The sequence below is a fragment of the Diadema setosum genome, chromosome 15, assembly GCF_964275005.1.
Source record: "Diadema setosum chromosome 15, eeDiaSeto1, whole genome shotgun sequence".
Taxonomy (NCBI): Eukaryota; Metazoa; Echinodermata; class Echinoidea; order Diadematoida; family Diadematidae; genus Diadema; species Diadema setosum.
Window position 1 is genome coordinate 12,317,505 of NC_092699.1, and position 19,461 is coordinate 12,336,965.

Consider the following 19,461-nt stretch of genomic DNA (forward strand, 5'->3'; position numbering starts at 1 on the left):
GGTGTATGAGAGCCATAATGCCGTTTTATTGCTTACACTGTCCTGCATACTATTAATGTCGAATGTTGGTACAGCATTCGATATGAATAGCAAGCACGACAGTGTAAACAATAACACGGCAATATGGCTTACATTACATCTCAGGAGGGTGGTGTTTTGTTTTGTTTTGTTTTACTTTGAATCTTGGAATGAGAAAATGAACCAATATGTGCGCGTATAATGCAGTCTCAACAAAGTAGGTTTATTTTTGGATACCTTCATACCTATCCTTTATTATGTATTTTGATGAAATTTATGTACTTAATTTCTATAAAATAATAATGTGTTTCTAATGGAAATGGAAAAATGAACGAATGAATGAATACCGCTTTGTCTGGCAGATTGCACCTTTGAAGGTGCAACTTGGCACCAATTGTTGGTCTGAAAGTTGCAAAGTTGCAAAAATACATCAGGAAAGGTGCTTCCAGTATAGGACATTGGCCTGCACCTTCCAAGGTGCAAAGTTGAACCTATAGTCTTCTTAGCGTGTAAATGGCTCGACATCAACTGTGGCCTGGTGGCGATGGCCGAAAGAGTTATGTCGCCTAGTTGGGCCACCGACCTTCAAAAGGCCAATCTTTTGGTGGTTCCATTATCGTGTAACTATACAGATTCAAAATGTATTGCTTTATATCCCCTTTCCCCCGTTGATCGGGTCACAACAGGATAAACAATCACTTTCTATGTAGTCAAGCTTCAAGAAGAATTCTCATGTAGGAACTCAGTGCGTATAATCCTAGTATATTGCGTAACTTATTATAAAACATTAGGGACTTGTTTCATCTAACATATTACGTGATAGTCATCCTCTCCTCCATTATCATGATTACAGGGAAATTCCAGCCCACTTTAGTTTGTCTGAAACGAAAGCGTGAATTTAATCAGCACAGCAGTGAAATTTTTATAAAAGGGGTTAGAAGAAATACAATTAAGGGAAACTAAATTTATAGATTCGAAAATTAATGTCAAATTAGGTGAGCCGACATATTCGGAAATGATGATTTGATTCCTGATCCCAATACCCATGATCATGATATTGATTTCATCTGTGTTTACGTGCGATTGGCCATGTGATGTTTGGATTTTCATCCAGAAAAGGGAGTCGGACCTGCCGTCTTTGGTACCGAATTCCATATACACTTACCTTTGATCCCATTTTCCACAGAATTTTTTCTGCGAAACAGATTGACATAAGGGGTGCTGTTCGTTATTCCGGAAAGCTCGTTATTCTGAAGGTTCGTTAATCCGAAACACACAAATTTCCTATACCTAGAGGTTCGTTAATCCGAACATTTGTGGCTTTATTCCGAATGTTCGTTATTCCGTAGGTTCGTTAATCCGAAAATGAAATATAGGGTTCGTTGTTCCGAAGGTTCGTTAATCCGAAATGAGGGTCCGTAACGATTCTTCGAAATAAATAGCTTTGTTTCATTTTCGGATTAATGAACCTTCGGAATAACAAACCTCATCACATTTTCGGATTAACGAACGTTCGGAATAACGAATCTTCGGGATAACGAACCTTCGGACTAAAGAACCTTCGGAATAACGAGCTGTAACCGATAGCTCGTTATATCGGTATAGGCCTATGACTGCGCTGATGCCATTACATTGTACTTCACAATATTTTCCTTGATAAGTACAAAACTGAAACGATGAAAACATGTTGTTGTGATTTTTATCTGGATGGTTCGGGCGGGCAGCAGGTTTAAGGAAAAGTTCACCTTCATAGACATGTAGGTTTTGTAAATGCAGCAATAGAACACATCAGTGAGAGTTTGAGGAAAATCGGACAATCCGTTCATAAGTTATGAATTTTTGAAGTTTCTTCTCATTCACGGCTGGATGAGAAGAGTGCTATAGCTTGTGATGTCCTTGTGTACAATGATATAAAGAAAGAAAGAAAATTCAACCCCTTTTTTACTTTTCTTGCATAGCGAAAGAACACTCGACTTCTCTCTTTCAGAAAGCAGAGAGAATAATATTATCCTTAACATATACGTCGCAGTAACTAGTCGAAATGTGCACTTTATTCAAAAAGTAAAGTTTTGTGAAATTTTCTTTTTATTTTCTTACATCGTTGTACGCATGTGACACCTATACACTGCATAGTAGTCTTCTCATCAAGCAGTGACTGCGCAGATACTTAAAAAAATCAAAACTTTTGAACGGACTGCAGTCCGATTTCCCCCAACTTTCACTTATGTGTTCTACTAATATTTTTGCCTTCACTCAATCCACATGTATACGAAGGTGGACTTGTCCTTTAAAGTCTTTTGACAAATTCTTGATGCTGACGCTTCTATGATATTCTCACTTGGTTGATGACAAAGGACGTCTATGTGTGAAGGTAACCGAATAGCCTTTATAAAGTCTCATGTAAAGATTAAAGGTCTCACATTCATTGGGCATCATTGTGCAGGTTCAAAAAGGGTGTTAATAGATTTCTATCATGCTGTTGGTGATCCTTCTCTAACTTGATCTCTCACACGAATTGTCATATTCATTTCCCTCTGTTAGAAGCAGTTCTCTCTTTAAAAAAAAAAAAAAAAAAAAGATCGCTGTATTTCCTCTTCTTTCTTACCTTTACCCAATCTACGATGTATGCTGCATCACCACTCATAATATTATGTAGTCCCTGTGTACCATGCTTGAATTTTGCATTTTCATAAGCATCTTAGCATTTATTACCCATTATTAGTTATGCACACAGTGTCGGTGTAGTTCTTGTAGGTCTACAGGAGAAAAAGTGAAAACAGGGACGAGACTTCCAGCGCACTTGGCTTGTATTCGACACGTACACACGCAGTATAGATTATCATTGCCGGGGGAGGGGGCCTTCTTTGCGTGTCAGCTGAAGAAACCCTGAAGTAGAGGGGGAGATCAGATAAGCGGAAAACCTTTATTTTTTATTTCATTCTTTTTTTTTTGCTTGTCAGCTGAAGAAACCCGGAAGTGGAAGAGGAGAGATGACCTGAACGCCCCCCTTTTTTTCTTGTTACCTCATGAAACCCGGAAGTGCCCCCACTTTTGAAAACTCTCCGCCGGCTCTGTACATGTATATTATATACCCTGATGTCAAAGGACTCACTGTCAGAAGCACTGTTGAGTCATGTCAGTGTATAATACATGTCTTTCAACTTTCACCCCTTTACTGCCAATCACTAGCACAATAAGCCAATTCGTAATTACCTCATGTACACATTCGGTACAATGACCTTTCTTAATTTTTTTTTCTCAGTTGGTTAGGTGCTTTACTCGTTTTCAAAGAGGCATAACGCATAAGCTTGCCCGACGTAACAATTCATGGAATTCATATTCAAACAAAGTATGAACTTGCGTTTAGACCAGGAGACCCGAATGGCCAAGTGACATTTAGGAGGCATCCATTCTATCCATGAACAACATTGAATCCATGAACAACATTATTATTTTTTTTTTTTGATATTGCCAAACACCATACAGGTTTGCTGTCAGGTGGGTGCGCTGGCAAGCACCATCTAGACTATAGGAATATAATCATCACATCACAGATGCTTATAATTATCTCAGTGAATTAACAAACCAAAATGCCTGGTGTCACAAGTTAATGTCCTTCTTCTGCTACAATTAATGCACAAAGTGGAACTGCGAACTGGTCTATTACGCTCAGGGATAATGCCCTGAAGCTTTCATGAACACTTGATACATTAGTCGGAAAGTATAGGTTATCTCATTCTTTTCCAAATTAGATATGAGTGAAATTCCCTTACCACAATTTGAGCAGAACTAAAATGCGATAATTCAGAAACTGTTTTGTTACTTTTCAATGAGTCACATGAGAAGAAATGTACAATTAGAGAAAAAGCACTGTTTAATTTGTTCTGCGGAAGTGAACTATTTGTTTTCAAATTTCATAGCATCGGCAGGTATATGTACCGTACATCCATAAGTTCTCAGTAGATTTTGAAAATTTCTAATACACATTATATATGTATATATATGAAGAGTTTGTTGGCAAAAACCGATAAGTCCATTTTTGAAGATTTTGAAGTACGGATTATGTCATAAAGTACAAAATAATATCTTTTAAATTATATATTGGTCACTACAGTTATAAAGGTACATTTTAGAAGTTATGGTCAAAAGAAGCAAAAATTTTCTTATTATTCTCTTTATTTTTCTTGACCTTTAGTCGCAAATATCTCCATTTGGCAAATGGACTTATCGGTTTTTGCGAACAAACTCTTCATATATATATATATATATATATATATATATATATATATATATATATATATATATATATATATATATAATATATATATATATACAAACACACACACACACACACACACACACACACACATATATATATTATACCACTCTTGGAGTGAAAGAATTCTTCATAAAATATGATTGGCCATGCATAATCATCAAGAAAAAAATGTATGAGTGTGGAAAAAGCAGATCTTTTAAATTTTCGCTTAGTAGACATAGTGATAAAATATTTGGTAAATAGGCCTGCAATAAATACACTTCCAAGTTGCAAAGTGTATATAACAACAACTTAAAAAAAACCAGAAAAATAAAGTGAGACGACCCCCACCCCCCCCCCCCCCCCCCCCGTCCTCCGGCTCCGGTTCCGCCGGCCCTGATTGATCTGGACATGGGATTGTGTGGTCGTCACCCAGACGATTGTCCTGAATAATGGTTTGACTGCTCTTTTACATAGGCCCTACATGTAGGCCTATTTTTTATGAACTTCCCTGCACTATATCACGTCTAGTCTTTATTCATCCTGAAATGCAGTGTATGCATCATGTGCTTGTTTTGTTTTGTTTTTGTTTTTTAACGTGCGCGCATTTTATCTTTTACCACAAATTCAGACTAGCATTGCCCAGGGCAATCCATTTTATTGTTCATAAAGCATCACATGTGCCTTGGAGCTAGAGACCAGTAACCTAGTCAGCATGCAGAGCTCTTAAAAGATGATTGCTTGGTGGGTTTATCATACGATCTTTGGTGGTATTCATGGCTATTATTCAGGGTCACATTCACATCGTTGGTTTCTGTGTTAAGTTTAATCTTGTACAGAGGGCCCGAACTTAATCATAGATTTTCTGATACAAATGTACTACATAACTGTGTAACTGCTCTTGTGACGCAAAAAAAAGAAAAGAAAAGAAAAAGAAAAAAAAAAAGAATCAGACAAACGAACGCGCACCATAGTCCAGTCTAGAATACAAACTCCATTTACTAGGGGCTAGATTGTATACTGTCAAAGATCCTGCACCACCGTTGTACTGTACTGACATGACGAGGTGTTAGGCGGCGCCACGCGTGTGGCGCGTGCCCTTGATCCATAATGTGATGTGCACACAGCTCAGAGTGTCCAGCCATTAGAAATCAAGGACGTGAAACAACACGTGAGTATATTTTCCTTTCCCATTATTGACTACAACTTTATATATCGATATGTGGTCGTTTGGAGCCGGGATTTGTACAAACGCCGGGAATGAAGGTCTCGGCGTTGGAAACTTTAGAGGCTACAAAACAAACTGGCGTTCTGTGGGCAATGCACGGGCACCCGACGACATGTACTTCACTGACGGCAGCGTTGCCAGGTCTCTAACAGATCAAATCACCATTATAAGGCATGTGCTCGAGCTGTATCAAAAACTTGTGCTTGAACCATTACCGTTTCATTGTCCTTTTGCTGCTTAAAAAGAGCACATACAACCACACTCTTTGTTCCATTCAAGCCACTATCTTGCAGGAGAGTTCAATGTGTGGGCCCACGCGGTAGCTGGTTGTAAGAGCCACAGCCCGCCGCCGCCCGCCCGGCCCGTGGCCGGCGAGCGTCGAGCGAGCGAGGCGCGGTAGCGCTGGTACATGTAGGCGGATACGATAGCAAGATCTGCGTACTATACTATGGGGCGCCAAATGTCGCAAGACCCATTTCGTGACGAAATCAGTCATTTCGTCGACAAAAGAAATTTCATTAAGTTACAAAATGACGGAATTTCAAAATTGATGACAACCGAAATGTTGACGGAACGAAATGTCATTTCGTGAGAATATGACAATAGTGATACTCAACGAAATGAACCGAAATGAACATTTTGTAACGAAAATATGGTAATTTTGTAATGAAATGGTGTAGCGCGATTAGTATAAATTCAGACACGTTAGACAATAAATTTGGATATAAAGTCCAGAGCTCCTTGGCTAAAGGCTAGAAAAGGAAATGACTGCTTGCGAACATCATCTTCAGACCACCCCCCCCCCAAAAAAAAAAACAAACAAACTAAGAGCAACAAACGAAAGAAAAGAAAAATCCACGATGGCAAGGTGCCAGCTTGAGGAGGGGGGTGGGGGGGGGGGGAGGGTAGAAACTAGAAGCCGCGCGCATATGCAGGCGCATTTAGGAGGTCACTTGAACAGCTAGTTTGGGACCTGTTGAATGAAAAGGAAAGATTGTTTCCAAACATATTTCGTTTGTTTGAACTCCTGCCAGTGCATGGTCTTGCCCGGGGTCTTCAATCTGAGCTAGCTTCAAAAAATTTCATGTCATTTCATTTCACCCCTCTCACCGGACTTTATCGTCACTCATCAGAAAATCCGAAGACAAACACTAGGCGCGGTCAGGGGGGCATTTCATGAAGGAACTTGTCGGATAAAATATCTGACAAGTCAATCATATCCGACAAGTTTTGAGAAATTCTTTAGTCTGATTGGCTGATTTCTCTGAACTTGTCAGAAATAATTGACTTGTCGGACATTTTATCCGACAAGTTCCTTCGTGAAATGCCCCCCAGAAGGCAAAAGATCGAGAAGTTTGGGTCAGTGGTATGCGCGCGAAAAAGAGTGCGCCGTCCGATGGCTAGTGATTGTGACGTAACTGTACTTATGTATGTGACAATGGCCTCGCGCCCTCGGAGGCACCACCCGCAAACATATCGAGAAGTTTCGCGGGAAGTTTCGAGGGAAGTTTGCGGTCACACTGGCAAAACTTTGAGATCTTAAAGATCGCGATCTTAAACTTCTCGATCTTTTGCCAGTCTGACCGCGCCAGTCGGTAGCGCGTCTACCTCACGATCCTATAAGGGCCCAGGTTCGAACCCGAGTCTGCACTGAGCAATGGTGTGTAAGCATGCCGTCCCACTCTAGCAATAGTCAAAACACCCTGTCCCTCGGATATAATACATAAAATGGAGGTCCCGTGCACATGAGAGAGTAACTACTAATGCACGTAAAAGATCCCGCTTCATTCATTCACCGCAAAGAGCATAGTGTTTAACTCGGTGAAGTGGTCCCACCTCACATCCAGCTGGACCCCATGAAGACCAGCTTAACGTAGCTGAATACAGTATACCGGGCTATCCAGACATCTTTTCAGTTTGAAAATGAACAAAACAAGTAACATACGGGGACTGCGAAGTTCCTGCATGACAGCTGCGAAGTACCTGCGTTGTTTTTGTCCCCGCCGAACGAGTTCGAGCAGGGGACTATGAAACGGGCTCCGTACGTGTGTGTGTCCGCGTGTCCGTCCGTCCGTCCGTCCTTCCGTGCGTCCGTCCGTCCGTGCGTCCGTGTGTGCGTCCGTGTGTGATCAAAATGTTCAATTTGCTACTTCTCTGTCATTTATGAGCCAATTTTGATTCTGTTTGCTTTATATGATAGCACTACATGGGAGCTTTAAAACTTCTACACAGAATTTCAGTTGTGACCTTTGACCTTGACCTTTGACCTATATTGTACATTTTGCTACAAAATGCTACTCCTTCGCCATTTCTAACCCGATTTCGATTCCGTTTGCTTTATGTGATGGCACTAGGTGAGGGCTTCAAAACTTCTACACAGAATTTTGACCTTTGACTTCTTTGACCTTTGACCTTGATTTTTGACCTATATTGTACATTTTGCTACAAAATGCTACTCCTTCGCCATTTTTAACCCGATTTCGATTCCGTTTGCTTTATATGATGGCAATAGTTGAGGGCTTCAAAACTTCTACACAGAATTTTGACCTTTGACTTCTTTGACCTTTGACCTTGATTTTTGACCTATATTGTGCATTTTGCTACAAAATGCCACTCCTTCGCCATTTCTAACCCAATTTCGATTCCATTTGCTTTATGTAATGGCACTAGGTGAGGGCTTCAAAATTTCTACACAGAATTTTGACCTTTGACTTCTTTGACCTTTGACCTTGATTTTTTACCTATATTGCACATTTTGTTACAAAATGCTACTTCCGGCGGGGACATATATTACGCACCGCGTAATTTCTACTTTTCCTTGTTGTTTTTGTTTTGTTTTTTGTTTTTTGCGTGAACCTTTGTGGGCAAACCCCTGCCACTCACCCGAAACGAGTTTTGAGCATGCTTAAAGCCTCATCACGTCGTGTCTGGGGAAGCCTTGCGGGTTGACTTGCAGTAAAAACAAATTTCGCTACCCGGACCTCCCATCAAAACAAATACAAAAACAACAACAAGCGTTTGCCGCTCACATGAGAAGACACTAGTTATACTACAAAGCAGATGTGGAAGCATACGCTTGTGACCAGTGCTCGGACACCTTTGGATCTAAAAAGAAACTCGTCGATCACTAAACTAAAAGCGCGTCATCCTCTCCACCCTTTCAGCGCAACGTGAGAGAAATGTCGCCGTTTCTGCCATCATTCCCCACTCTCGAACTGCATCAACGGGCTTGCAACGCTGACCATCTTTCAAGTTTCTTTTGCAAGGTCTGTGGTAATATAAAGAGTTCGGCGTGAAGATGCATCCTGGACATGGCACCGTCACGTTCGTGACGAGGTCTTGGATATGCCCGCTGTTGGGTCAGTTAGTAGGGGGGGGGGGGGGGAGGTAAAGAAAGGAGTTTGGTGTTAATACTCCTAATCCTTCACTTTTTATTGCCTTTGTTTTGTCTGTTTTGGATTTTTTCCCTCGACGTCGGGTACACCTTACAATCGGTGCGGTTTTTGTCAGAAACAATATTTTGGTGGCCATTTCCAACGTTTACTTACTGAAAATTGGTTATGAAACGGCTGAATGTACCAAAAACAGAAATACTGATGAAATGTGGGACCCATATTTATTACGATCGCTTTGTTTAGCATGTCTCAGCCATTCCAAAACTGATTTTCATTAAATAAACTTTTAATACCTCTTAGAATGGCATGCTCTGTACCATTTCATAAGTGGTTTCTTGGTATCTTGCAAGAAGTTAATAGCCAAATCCTCAGCTCCACTAATACTTTACCATCCCTTTAATGTGCTGAAATGCTTAAATTTGTTTCTTAACACAAACACTGAAAGTGTCAAAACAGGAAATTAACTGCATATCATATTTCTTGTTGCGTGTTAGACACAGTTAACCATCTGAAACATCTATGGAGGCTTTTTAATATACTAGTACTTACAGAAATACTGCTCTTCCTACGGCTAAGAATCAAAGTACAGGGAGCCTTTCACTTGACACGAGTATACATTTCAATCGTACATTGCGTGTGCGTGTGTGTGTGTGTGTGTATACAAATGTCTAATTCTCAAACATACTTTTTTCTTTGCTTTCTTACAACTCAATTTTTGTTCTTTGTTTTTTTTTTTAATCTATGCAAGTTTTCTTGTAACTTTTCACTGTAAACATTTTCATGATCCATGACAGTAGTACATTATTTTATTATGCCTTTGTAGATGGAAAAGGTATTGGACATCATTTTTGTAGTCTATCCTTTCTGTACCTGTACCGGTCATTTAAGGAGGATAGTTCGGGCTTGGTCCAACGATGTCCAAGACTATGAAGTTTTCTCCTGCAGTCGGCGCTCGAAACATCGAAGGGGTCAATGTATAATGTATATGCGATGACATTGTGAATAGGGTGGAGTCATTCGTAGCTCTGCCCCTTTTGCCAGTGGAAACAATTCAAGTTTACCTTCATATTCATGTGGATTGAGTAAATCCGGCAATATTAGTAGATCGCATCAGTGAAGTTTGGGGGAAGTCGGACAATCCGTTCAAAAGTTATGAAGTTTTTTCGCAGTCACTGCTGGATGAGAAGACTACTATCTATGTCACATGAGTAAAGAAAGGTATGTATAATGAAACTATAAAAAGAACTACACAGAATTTTATTCTTAGAAAAACGTGTACATTTTTTCGACTTGTTTCAGTGACGATTGATAAATGTAATGTTATTTACCTACCTTCTGAAAGAGGCAAGTCAACTTGTTTCGTTGCGCGAGAAAAGTGAATATAATAATTTGAATTTCCATTACTATTTTGAAGAAATTCTTTTTTGAATAACGTCATTAACATGGCTGTGGCCTCTTTGTGTGTGTGTGTAGGGGGGGGGGAGGAAGTTGTCTTTAATCGATAGATTCATTCGAACCTTGTGTCATACTTCTATGGAATACTAAATGAATATTTCAAAAGAAAAAAATAACTGCATTCCTTTGAGTTGTGTGTTGTCACGACGGGATACTGTGATAAAGCTTCTGGTTTGTGATGCATTGAACCACACCTATCACTTTGAATACCAATGTATAATTGATATCGACGGGTTTTTGTTTCGTGAAAAACACGTAGCTGTAAATTTGGCTCCAACATCATCTGACCTTAACCCTAGAAGAGCCGGGGGGGGGGGGGCGGAATCCGCCCCCCTTCCCCTCGACGTTTCGCGCTATTATTCTGTAACGCAAGAAGGCCTCGTCGCGAGGCTTCTTAACTTAAAGTTTGTTTGTTCAAGTCTCTCAAATTCATGAAAGTCATAAAAATCTGATTTTTTTAATTAATCACTTTCAATTATTAATTTAATGCTAAAATTTCCAATAAAAAACAAAGAAAAAACAAAAGTGAAAAAACGACGAAATACATAAGAAATTCTGAAAACAATAAAATACATAAGAATTGAAATGAGTTTTGGAAGTGTTTGTGATGTACAATTGGTGAATATGCTAAAACAGGTTTACAGATCAAAAATATAAGACCCTGAATATTTTTAATTAGGCTAAAATATGATCTTGAGCTTGATTTGCATAATTAATCAAAACTAGAAATTGATTGTTTCAAAAAATGTTATGACACAATCTTATGTAGATTATGACGTGAGACTCACGCATGCAGAATTTCATCGTGATTGAATCACCGATGGCCGAGATCTTGGGGGTGGGGGGTGGGTGGAATCCATCCTCCTCCTCCCCCTCCCCCCCCCCCCCCCCCCGGTCTTAGCATAGCCAAAAAAGCCCGGCCCTGTTAGGGTTAAAAGACAAGTCCACCTTCAAAGATATGTGTATTGAGTGAATGTAGCAATATTAGCAGAAAACCTCTGTGAGAGTTTAAGGAAAATTAGACAAACCGTTGAAGCGTTGTGACTTTTAATGTTTCTGCTCAGTCAATGCTGGATGAGAAGACTATATACTACAGCTTGTGTTGTCATATGACTTCTGTAGAAGTATCCAAAGATGACATTGAAGAAAATTCAACACATTTTTTTTTCTTTTCTCGGACAATGAGAAACGCTTGACTTGTGTCTTTCATAAGGTGGGGTGAATAATATTACCATTGACAAGTCGAGGGAATGTGCAAAAATTAAATTTATTTTGTAATTTAATTTCTCTTAATATTTTCCTTAATATACAGTGTATATCGTTGTACGCATGTGGCATCAAGCACTGTAGTAGTCTTCCCCTCCAGCAGTGACTGCTATGGTATCAAAGCAAAAAACAATTAAACAAACAAGGTACAGATAAACGAACAAAATAAAACAACGAAAAACCGTGACCGTTCCCATGCTCTGTTTAAACGCGCCATAAACGTGTGAGAACGCACAGATCTTTAAAATGGACGTATATAGATATAGATCCTACTCTTTCGTTGGCCTGAAATGCTCTACGGTGACAGGTCATTATAATTTGCTCCTGCGTCAATTGCTTCGGTCTTATTTTCTCCAAAGACTTGGGGCTTAGGTAAGGATTTGTGATAGGGTTTTTGTTTAGTTCGATGGAGCAAAATTAAATGCCATGGAATCACGCTCTACAAAGTGTGAATCCGCGGCCTCTAGATACAGTATAGTAGTGTGTGGTATATCTTCTTCTTCTCGAGTCACTACGCAGAATGGAATGTTAGATTCTTCTAATACAATGTTGGATGCACTGCCTGGCACAGGGCGTTAAATCTGCTTGTGTGCAAGCCCTGGATGTACCTTGTGCGGCAGCCACGAGGAATGTTATGGCGCAATGATGATTTAACTGATTCTACAAAAGCATCATAATTGCCAGGGGTAGCGGGAAGATCTATAAAAAAAAAGTCTAGGTTATCAGAGAAGCCCTTCCAGTCTGCTTTCTTGAGATTTAAACGTCGCTTGAAGGGAACAGCGCGGGGAGAGATGACTGCAGAGATCTTGAGACCTATTGGTCGATGTTATGTGTGGGGAATGGGATCCAGAACAATCTTCTCACACTGTTTGGCAACAATACTGGATGTGAAAATCAGGTCTGGGTTGTACCCCCGCCTCCATCGTGAGCTGTTGAAAGAAGAAGGGAGCTTGGCGTCATGAATGAGAGACAGTTGGTTGGAGTCTGCCAAGGTCTCGACTAGCTCACAATCTTCATTAGTTTTAGCATAACCCCAATTATCATGGTGGCTGTTAAAGTCTCCAATGACAACACTATTTGATGAGACCGCCGGTGACATTATAGGGGAAACATCAAATATGATGGAAGGAGGTTTATAAACCGAACTGATAGATATTCCCGTGGTGTTGTTGGTAATGATTTCAGTGTCATCCTTATCAGAAATAGATATCTTGTCAGCAGACAGCCCATTGCGTAAAAATACTTTACTTCTATACTGGTCATGTGGCCTCTCGGCAATGAGGGTCATACCCGAGATGCGAGGACGTACCCGCGAAGGTCCGCGATGCGTCTCTCGGAGACAGAGGATATCACAACTATGCTTGGTGCATAGATCGGCCAAAAGATCTTGTTTGGCGCCAGTTAGGCCTTCAATGATCGATTATTATACTCAAGGTCGGCCCTGACAAGGGCCCATGCTTGCGACCTTGGGCATCATCGACAGTTCTAAGGTCAAGTTTAGTCATGGTAATGGTGTGGGATAATTCTTAATATCGTAGATAGCGTAGTGTGGTTGAAGGATTCGCAAGTGGAAAACACCTGACAGGGACCGCGACGTGCATGCTCCTTCAGTGGCCCCCTGTGATTAGGATGAATGATGCAATTGTCGTATAGGAAGTCAGTGCTGAATACCCCAAAAATGCGGAGACTACTGCATTAAATGAATGTGTTGCAGACATTATTTCTATAGCTTACCGCTGAGCTGGGTCCAGCGTGAATAGTGGGTACGCATCAGTGACCATGTGGATAGAGTTGCATTTGATTTTGTCCCATACATACTATAGGGCATCATTTTGTGCACACATTTCGCTCTGTCTCGCGTTGTTACCGTGAAGTAATTTTGCATACATTTTACTCTTCCACATGTTTCACTGTGTACCTGCCGGACACTCCATCTTCTTCCAGCGTCCATTTTGTCACCAGATTACCAACACAGGGTTCCAGGCTGTATTTCGTCCATCAGGCTAAACTAAGCAGTGAATCTTGGCTTGACGCACAGGTACATGTAAGTATAACAGTTGATTGATATTTACTGACTGCAACATTTTAACTTCAGTATCAATGTGTGTGTGTGTGTGTGTGTGTGTGGGAAGTGGTGCATGGATGTATGTATTATTATCATGTATACAGTCACTGGCAGCAGAATTACGTACACATGGTATACATTAAATGTCGGGAAGAAGAATTTGATACTCTCATTTTTTGCTACCCCCCCCCAAAAAAAAAAAAAAACAACAACAACAACAAATAGGACTGCATTTGCTTAATTAAATTGGAATTGTGGCCTCCAATTGAGTTTCAACTCCCCCCCCCCCAAAAAAAAAAGACCCAACAGCAACAATACAAGAAAAAAAAAACTTTCATCACAGGCATAATCATGATATATTATAGGGAAGTTCTGGTTTATGCCATTTAACCTGATTTTTTTTCTTCACATCTTTTAAAGGAGACCGGATGAGTTTTTTTTTTTTTTTTTGTTAGACTTTTCGTATGATCAACTAAAATGTAGTTAGTAAATGTGCAGGGCATACAGATTTTGAGAATTTAAATGACTGGGATGAGGAATAGGAGTGGTGTCAAAATTCATAACAAATCACAATAGGTGTTTTCACATCAGCCCGATAGACATCCAAGCTCGAGATATTTTGTTAATTTCCCCAGTCAGAAAATAGCGCGCTATTTCGAAACATTGGGCTGATGTGAAAACGCCTAATGAAACAAGGGTGGTGACATGGCAGCATCACTGAACTAAGAATGCGTGGTGAGTAGGGGCTCAAGGAAGTAAAAGAAAAGAAAGCATGCATACACAGATTAATTTGTTATTTAAAACACGTGGTTTTGTAATGGCACGACATTGCCACATTTCCGAAATATATAATGAGGCCTGCATGTCATCATCACTCTTCAGTGTGATTTGGTAATTTCAAAAGACAGAAAGGTATGATTAAAAAAAAAGACGGAAAAAGGGAAAATATATTGTGTTATTCAATATTTTCTGGAAAACATTTTTTTTTTTGACCAGTACTTATGAATATTTAAATCAGCAAGTTGACGAAGTTTTGCCACAATTTTGTACTCCTTTAATAGTGAACGATAATGACCCAAATTTCATTTTGCAGCCGTACAGATACAAAACTTGCCTTAAAACGACGCAAAATCAAAATAACAAATGTTAAGTTCTCTGATATATATTGGTATGGGAACATTCTTGTACTAGTGTTAGCTAATTTTTTTTTCCGAATTTCATAATGTAACATAGGTCTACATGAAAAATTGTGAGGGTATTACGTCAACTGGGTCATCGTCACCCCCTCTCTTTCCAACGGCCGTTCCTTTAATACGGGGCCTCGTATACCGGGTTCCCGTGAGAGCAACTGACTTACGGGAACCTTGTATACCAGGTTCCCAACATGAAGACAAGAGTGCCTACTTTTCTGGCCTATGTTCATGTTCCTTTGTATCGTAATGACCAGGATAATGGGCTTGATAAAAAGGTAAGAGTTCCTTCAATCACCATATAATGTTCTCTTTCTGTTGGAAAAAGAAATGTGTTTATCACAGCATTGTTACCCTTTTTTATTTACTTTGCGCCTGCTTTGCTATAAAACTCGTATATGAACATGTACATAGTGATCAGAGTTGAGCTCGGGCAGATTTCTGTGTTCGCTGACCACAGCCCTGTCATGCCATTCAAGTGCCTGCATGGTTTTGTGTAGAACAAAGGAGTCCGTGAACCCATCAGCGCACACGTTGTTCATACCTTACACCCGGTCGATACTTTCATTGTTCGATGGCACATGTAGTTGACCGTGGAGAGGGGATACATACACCGCTTGACTGCTTTCGCTCAGGTGGATTTCCAAGGAGCTTCAATAAACCTGTCTGTTCTCTGTCGACGCCAAATGAGCCTCATTTGGGGGACATTTAAGGCACTCCGAGAATTGGCGTAGAGTGGTTCTTTCTGCGAAATCTGGGCAGTTTGCTTGTGGGAACGTGTGTGTATGTGTGTGTCAGTGTGTATGTTACAGTGCGTGCGTGTGTGGATTGGGATTACCGCGGTAATCTGTATTACGTAAAAAGGATTGAAAGGTTAAAGGTCGTGCATGCTCCTGGTAATGCAGGCTATTACAGATGGATGTTTTGAGGGTTGGCAAGATGCCTCGATGTGGGAATGGGTACAATTATTCTTAGGTATTGATAGGCCCTACATGTGGGTAAGGAGGCCGGCTGGACCTTTATCGTTTTGGTCTTCTTCGGGTGATTCAGTAACATAGCGTCATTTGTTCTACTGTGATTGGTTACTGTATATTGACGATTGTTTATGATATAGAACTCGTGCTAAATGTTACATAATGTGCAGATGACAAAATGATACATCTTACGTCCCCCCCAAAACAAACAAACAAACAAACTCGCATTTGGTCATCCGTACCGCATGCGCGTCCCCGATTTTTCGGGAAAGGGGATTATTTTCGGACCTCAATTCGGGGAGAAATCCCCGAGAAATCCTGAAACTACGGGTCTTTTATCATTTTTTCCCGAAATATTTGTAATCAGGTGTAGCTAACAAATCTTTCTCAAAACAATACTAAAGTAGCTGAGAAGAAAGGGGAAATTTTTAAACAGGGGTGTATATGGTTTGCTGTAAGGTAATCAAGTAATATTCATCGGACTGCGATCCGATGTACGTGGGTGGCTAGAAGCAACAAACTTTGTTTTTGGATAGTGACCAATGAGAGAAAATCTCTGTGGAATGGGAGTATCAACTATCATAAAATACTTCGAAAGACATGTCCGCTGCCAGTTTTTTGCACCTTGCATTTTTTTTTTCTTTTTTTTTTTTGCCTTACAGGCGGAAATAGAGACAACCGGGAAGTCATCTGTTGGCCGCCTTGCCAAAACGCCAGAGAGACATGCTCGGGACTATGCAGTTCGATTTTTGATTATCCCTGTTATCAAAGATTCACCGGAACCGGGAAAGGAAGCTATCAAACGCTCGCCATGGCAACGTGTGCCGAAGATCTTGATGCTTTGTTTGAGGAAGCATGGAACCGCATTCCGCATTACGATTCCGAACAGTGCTCTGATGACCATCCAAACTCATTGTGTGATGACCGGACAACGCCACGTGCCAGTAGGGATGTGCACAACGAACTGACGGAGCAAAATGGGCGAATGGAAGAAGAGATAGCACCATTGGGAAAGGCGGTAAGAGAAGCAGACAGCGGAAATCCTTCACAGGCAATTCTGCATGGTTTATTACTCGATACTCACCCCAACATGTATGCAACTAGTAAATCCTCGTCTCCACACGGGACAAGTAACTATCCCGAATCACCGACAGATGGCACTGGCGACAAAGCTATGACACACGGGGTCCAAGACCTTGGTGAAATAAAAGAAGAGTTTGATGTCTTTGAGGTGAAACACGAACCAGGAGACGATTCGAACGAGTTCACCGAACAACAGCACGTACTAGATATTACCGAAGGCACGTCAAAATCATCTGACCAACCCGAAACTACAAGTAATGGGAGAGCTACCTTGCGCTCTCACTTGTTCAGGGCGGTCAGAGCAAACACAAAGCCTGGTGTATATGTGGAGGAGCCAGACGTGGAAGAGCCGCATACACTACCGAGTGAGATACGTGAGGAGAAGGAAAGCAATGAGCAAGATCGAGGGAATATCAAGAGTATCGTGAGAAAAAGAACCAAATTGAAGAAGAAAGAAGAAAGCAAAAAGAAATATGTTGAAAATGTATATATGGAAGAGCCACACATGGAAGAGCCAGACGGGGAAGAGCCAGACGTGGAAGAGCCATATACACCACCGAGTGAGATGGAGGAGGAGACAGAGAGCACTGACGAAGATTGCAGGAATATTAAGAGGATCGGGAGAGAAAGAAAATTGAAGAAGAAAGAAGAAATGAAAGAGAAGAAAGCCGAAGAAAACTCACACCTGAAAGAACCTTCATGTCTTAAGCGTGGGTCGAACGACTTTTACCGAGGCTTGAAAAAGTACCAATTACGGGGAAAGTTCACGGATATTTGCATAGATGAAGTGCGAGACAATTTTGAAAAAGTTGTAGTTAACAGACGTCATTGCTTCAGATGTAAATTATGTTCCAAGACACTTGGCCAAGTGATTAGCGCCATCAAACATTGCAAGTCACATCTCAGGGGAGACAACTTCTTTTGTGGCAAATGCGGACGGAAATTCAAGAGCAAATTCAGTTTCGACATTCACCTGGAATTTCATGCACAGGGGCAGTGGAGAGAAATCCCAGGTCCAAGCAGCCGTCCGTTCGCGTGTTCGATGTGCCACAAGTTCTTTCCCACTCGAGCTTTATTGTCGTCCCACAGAATGGCTCACACCGAAGAATTACCGTATCGGTGTGGCGTATGCGACAGAGGGTTCCGGGGAACAAAGCGACGTGATACGCACGAACATACACATCAACGGGTCAAGAAGAAACTAGAGTGTCCTGTTTGTGGGCAAGCGCTTACCTGTACCGAAAGTTTTGCTTCTCACATGAGAAGACACAAATACTACAAGGCAGAAATCGAAGCATACGCTTGTGACAAGTGCCCAGAAACCTTTGTATCAGCACCAAAACTCTTCGATCACATAAAAGCGCGCCATCCTCCCCGTCCTTTTAGTGAGACATGCGAGAAGTGTGGTCGCAGTTTTTGTTATCCTGCCGTCCTTCAACAGCACCAACAGTCCTGCTGTTCCCAGCCCGGTGCTGAACGAACGACATTCCCTTGCAAGGTGTGCGGAAAAGTGTTCGCAAAGAGTATGTTGTTGTGCCGTCACAAAAAGATCCATTCAAGTACCCGTCCTTTCAAGTGTCGACACTGCGACATGGCTTTCAGGCAATCCGATGCCAGACATCGGCATGAGATGCTACATTTCAAAGATGGCGAGTTTCGTGACGTCACCAGGCATACGTGGAAGGTCAGCCACGGAAAGGATGGGAGACAACTCCGCTAGAAACTTTAGCGTCCATGTTTTTACAATTAAGCTGAAGAACCTGCATGATTGCACATCACCCTACTGTCAGTTCTTTTTTTTTTTGGGGGGGGGGGGGGGAGTGGGGGGACTGAAAGTGACAAAACAGTCATCTTCCTTTTTTTGTATTGCAATGATATTAGTATATTTCATGTATTGCTTTCATCGTTGAAACCTTGACTCCCCAAAAGAAAGGTGTTTAATGTAGTTAAATGACATATGGTGTTGTCATGACTGGATTGTAATGGACATCGATGTATGTGATAATGGTTTATTTACTTATTTATTTATTTATTATTATTATTATTATTATTACGATCAAGTCATTCATGTACATCGTCTCTCCGATTTTTTCCCCCTTACTCCCAGTGCCCATTCTACTGTATCGACATTTCTTGTGTTATGTGAAGAAATATCTAGCTTGGGTTAATGTATGGGATATTCCGTTCATTGAACAGTGCAAAGAAGAGCTCACATATATATTCGTGTGCGGGAAATTTGATTCATGAAATATTAAAAACGAATGTTTTAGAACGTAAAAAGTTTTTTCTTCTCTTTACACCTCCATGAGCCAGTAATGATATTATGATCACATAAGCATACAACGTAGAGGCATCGGCTGGTGCCTGTTTTGAAGAATATGTAAAAAAAAATATTACTTTTCCACACAGCTAGAAGAATAAAAATAAAAGGAACCGTTATTCATGCGCATTCAATTACATGTATTTTACATCTCCATTCTTTCCATCGTTCCAAACCCAATAATGTTCTGCATAATGTATAGGCCTAAA

General features: G+C 40.8%; 1 protein-coding gene across 1 annotated transcript; it reads left to right on the forward strand.

Annotated features, from left to right (window-relative positions):
• The first annotated feature begins 5,410 nt into the window (after positions 1 to 5,410).
• On the forward strand, positions 5,411 to 18,718 carry LOC140238762 (uncharacterized). The gene is made up of 3 exons (XM_072318658.1): positions 5,411 to 5,447; positions 13,565 to 13,664; positions 16,512 to 18,718. Exon 3 carries the CDS (start codon positions 16,661 to 16,663, stop codon positions 18,650 to 18,652), a length of 1,992 nt encoding a protein of 663 aa, XP_072174759.1. The 5' UTR covers positions 5,411 to 5,447; positions 13,565 to 13,664; positions 16,512 to 16,660; the 3' UTR covers positions 18,653 to 18,718.
• Positions 18,719 to 19,461: the final 743 nt, after the last annotated feature.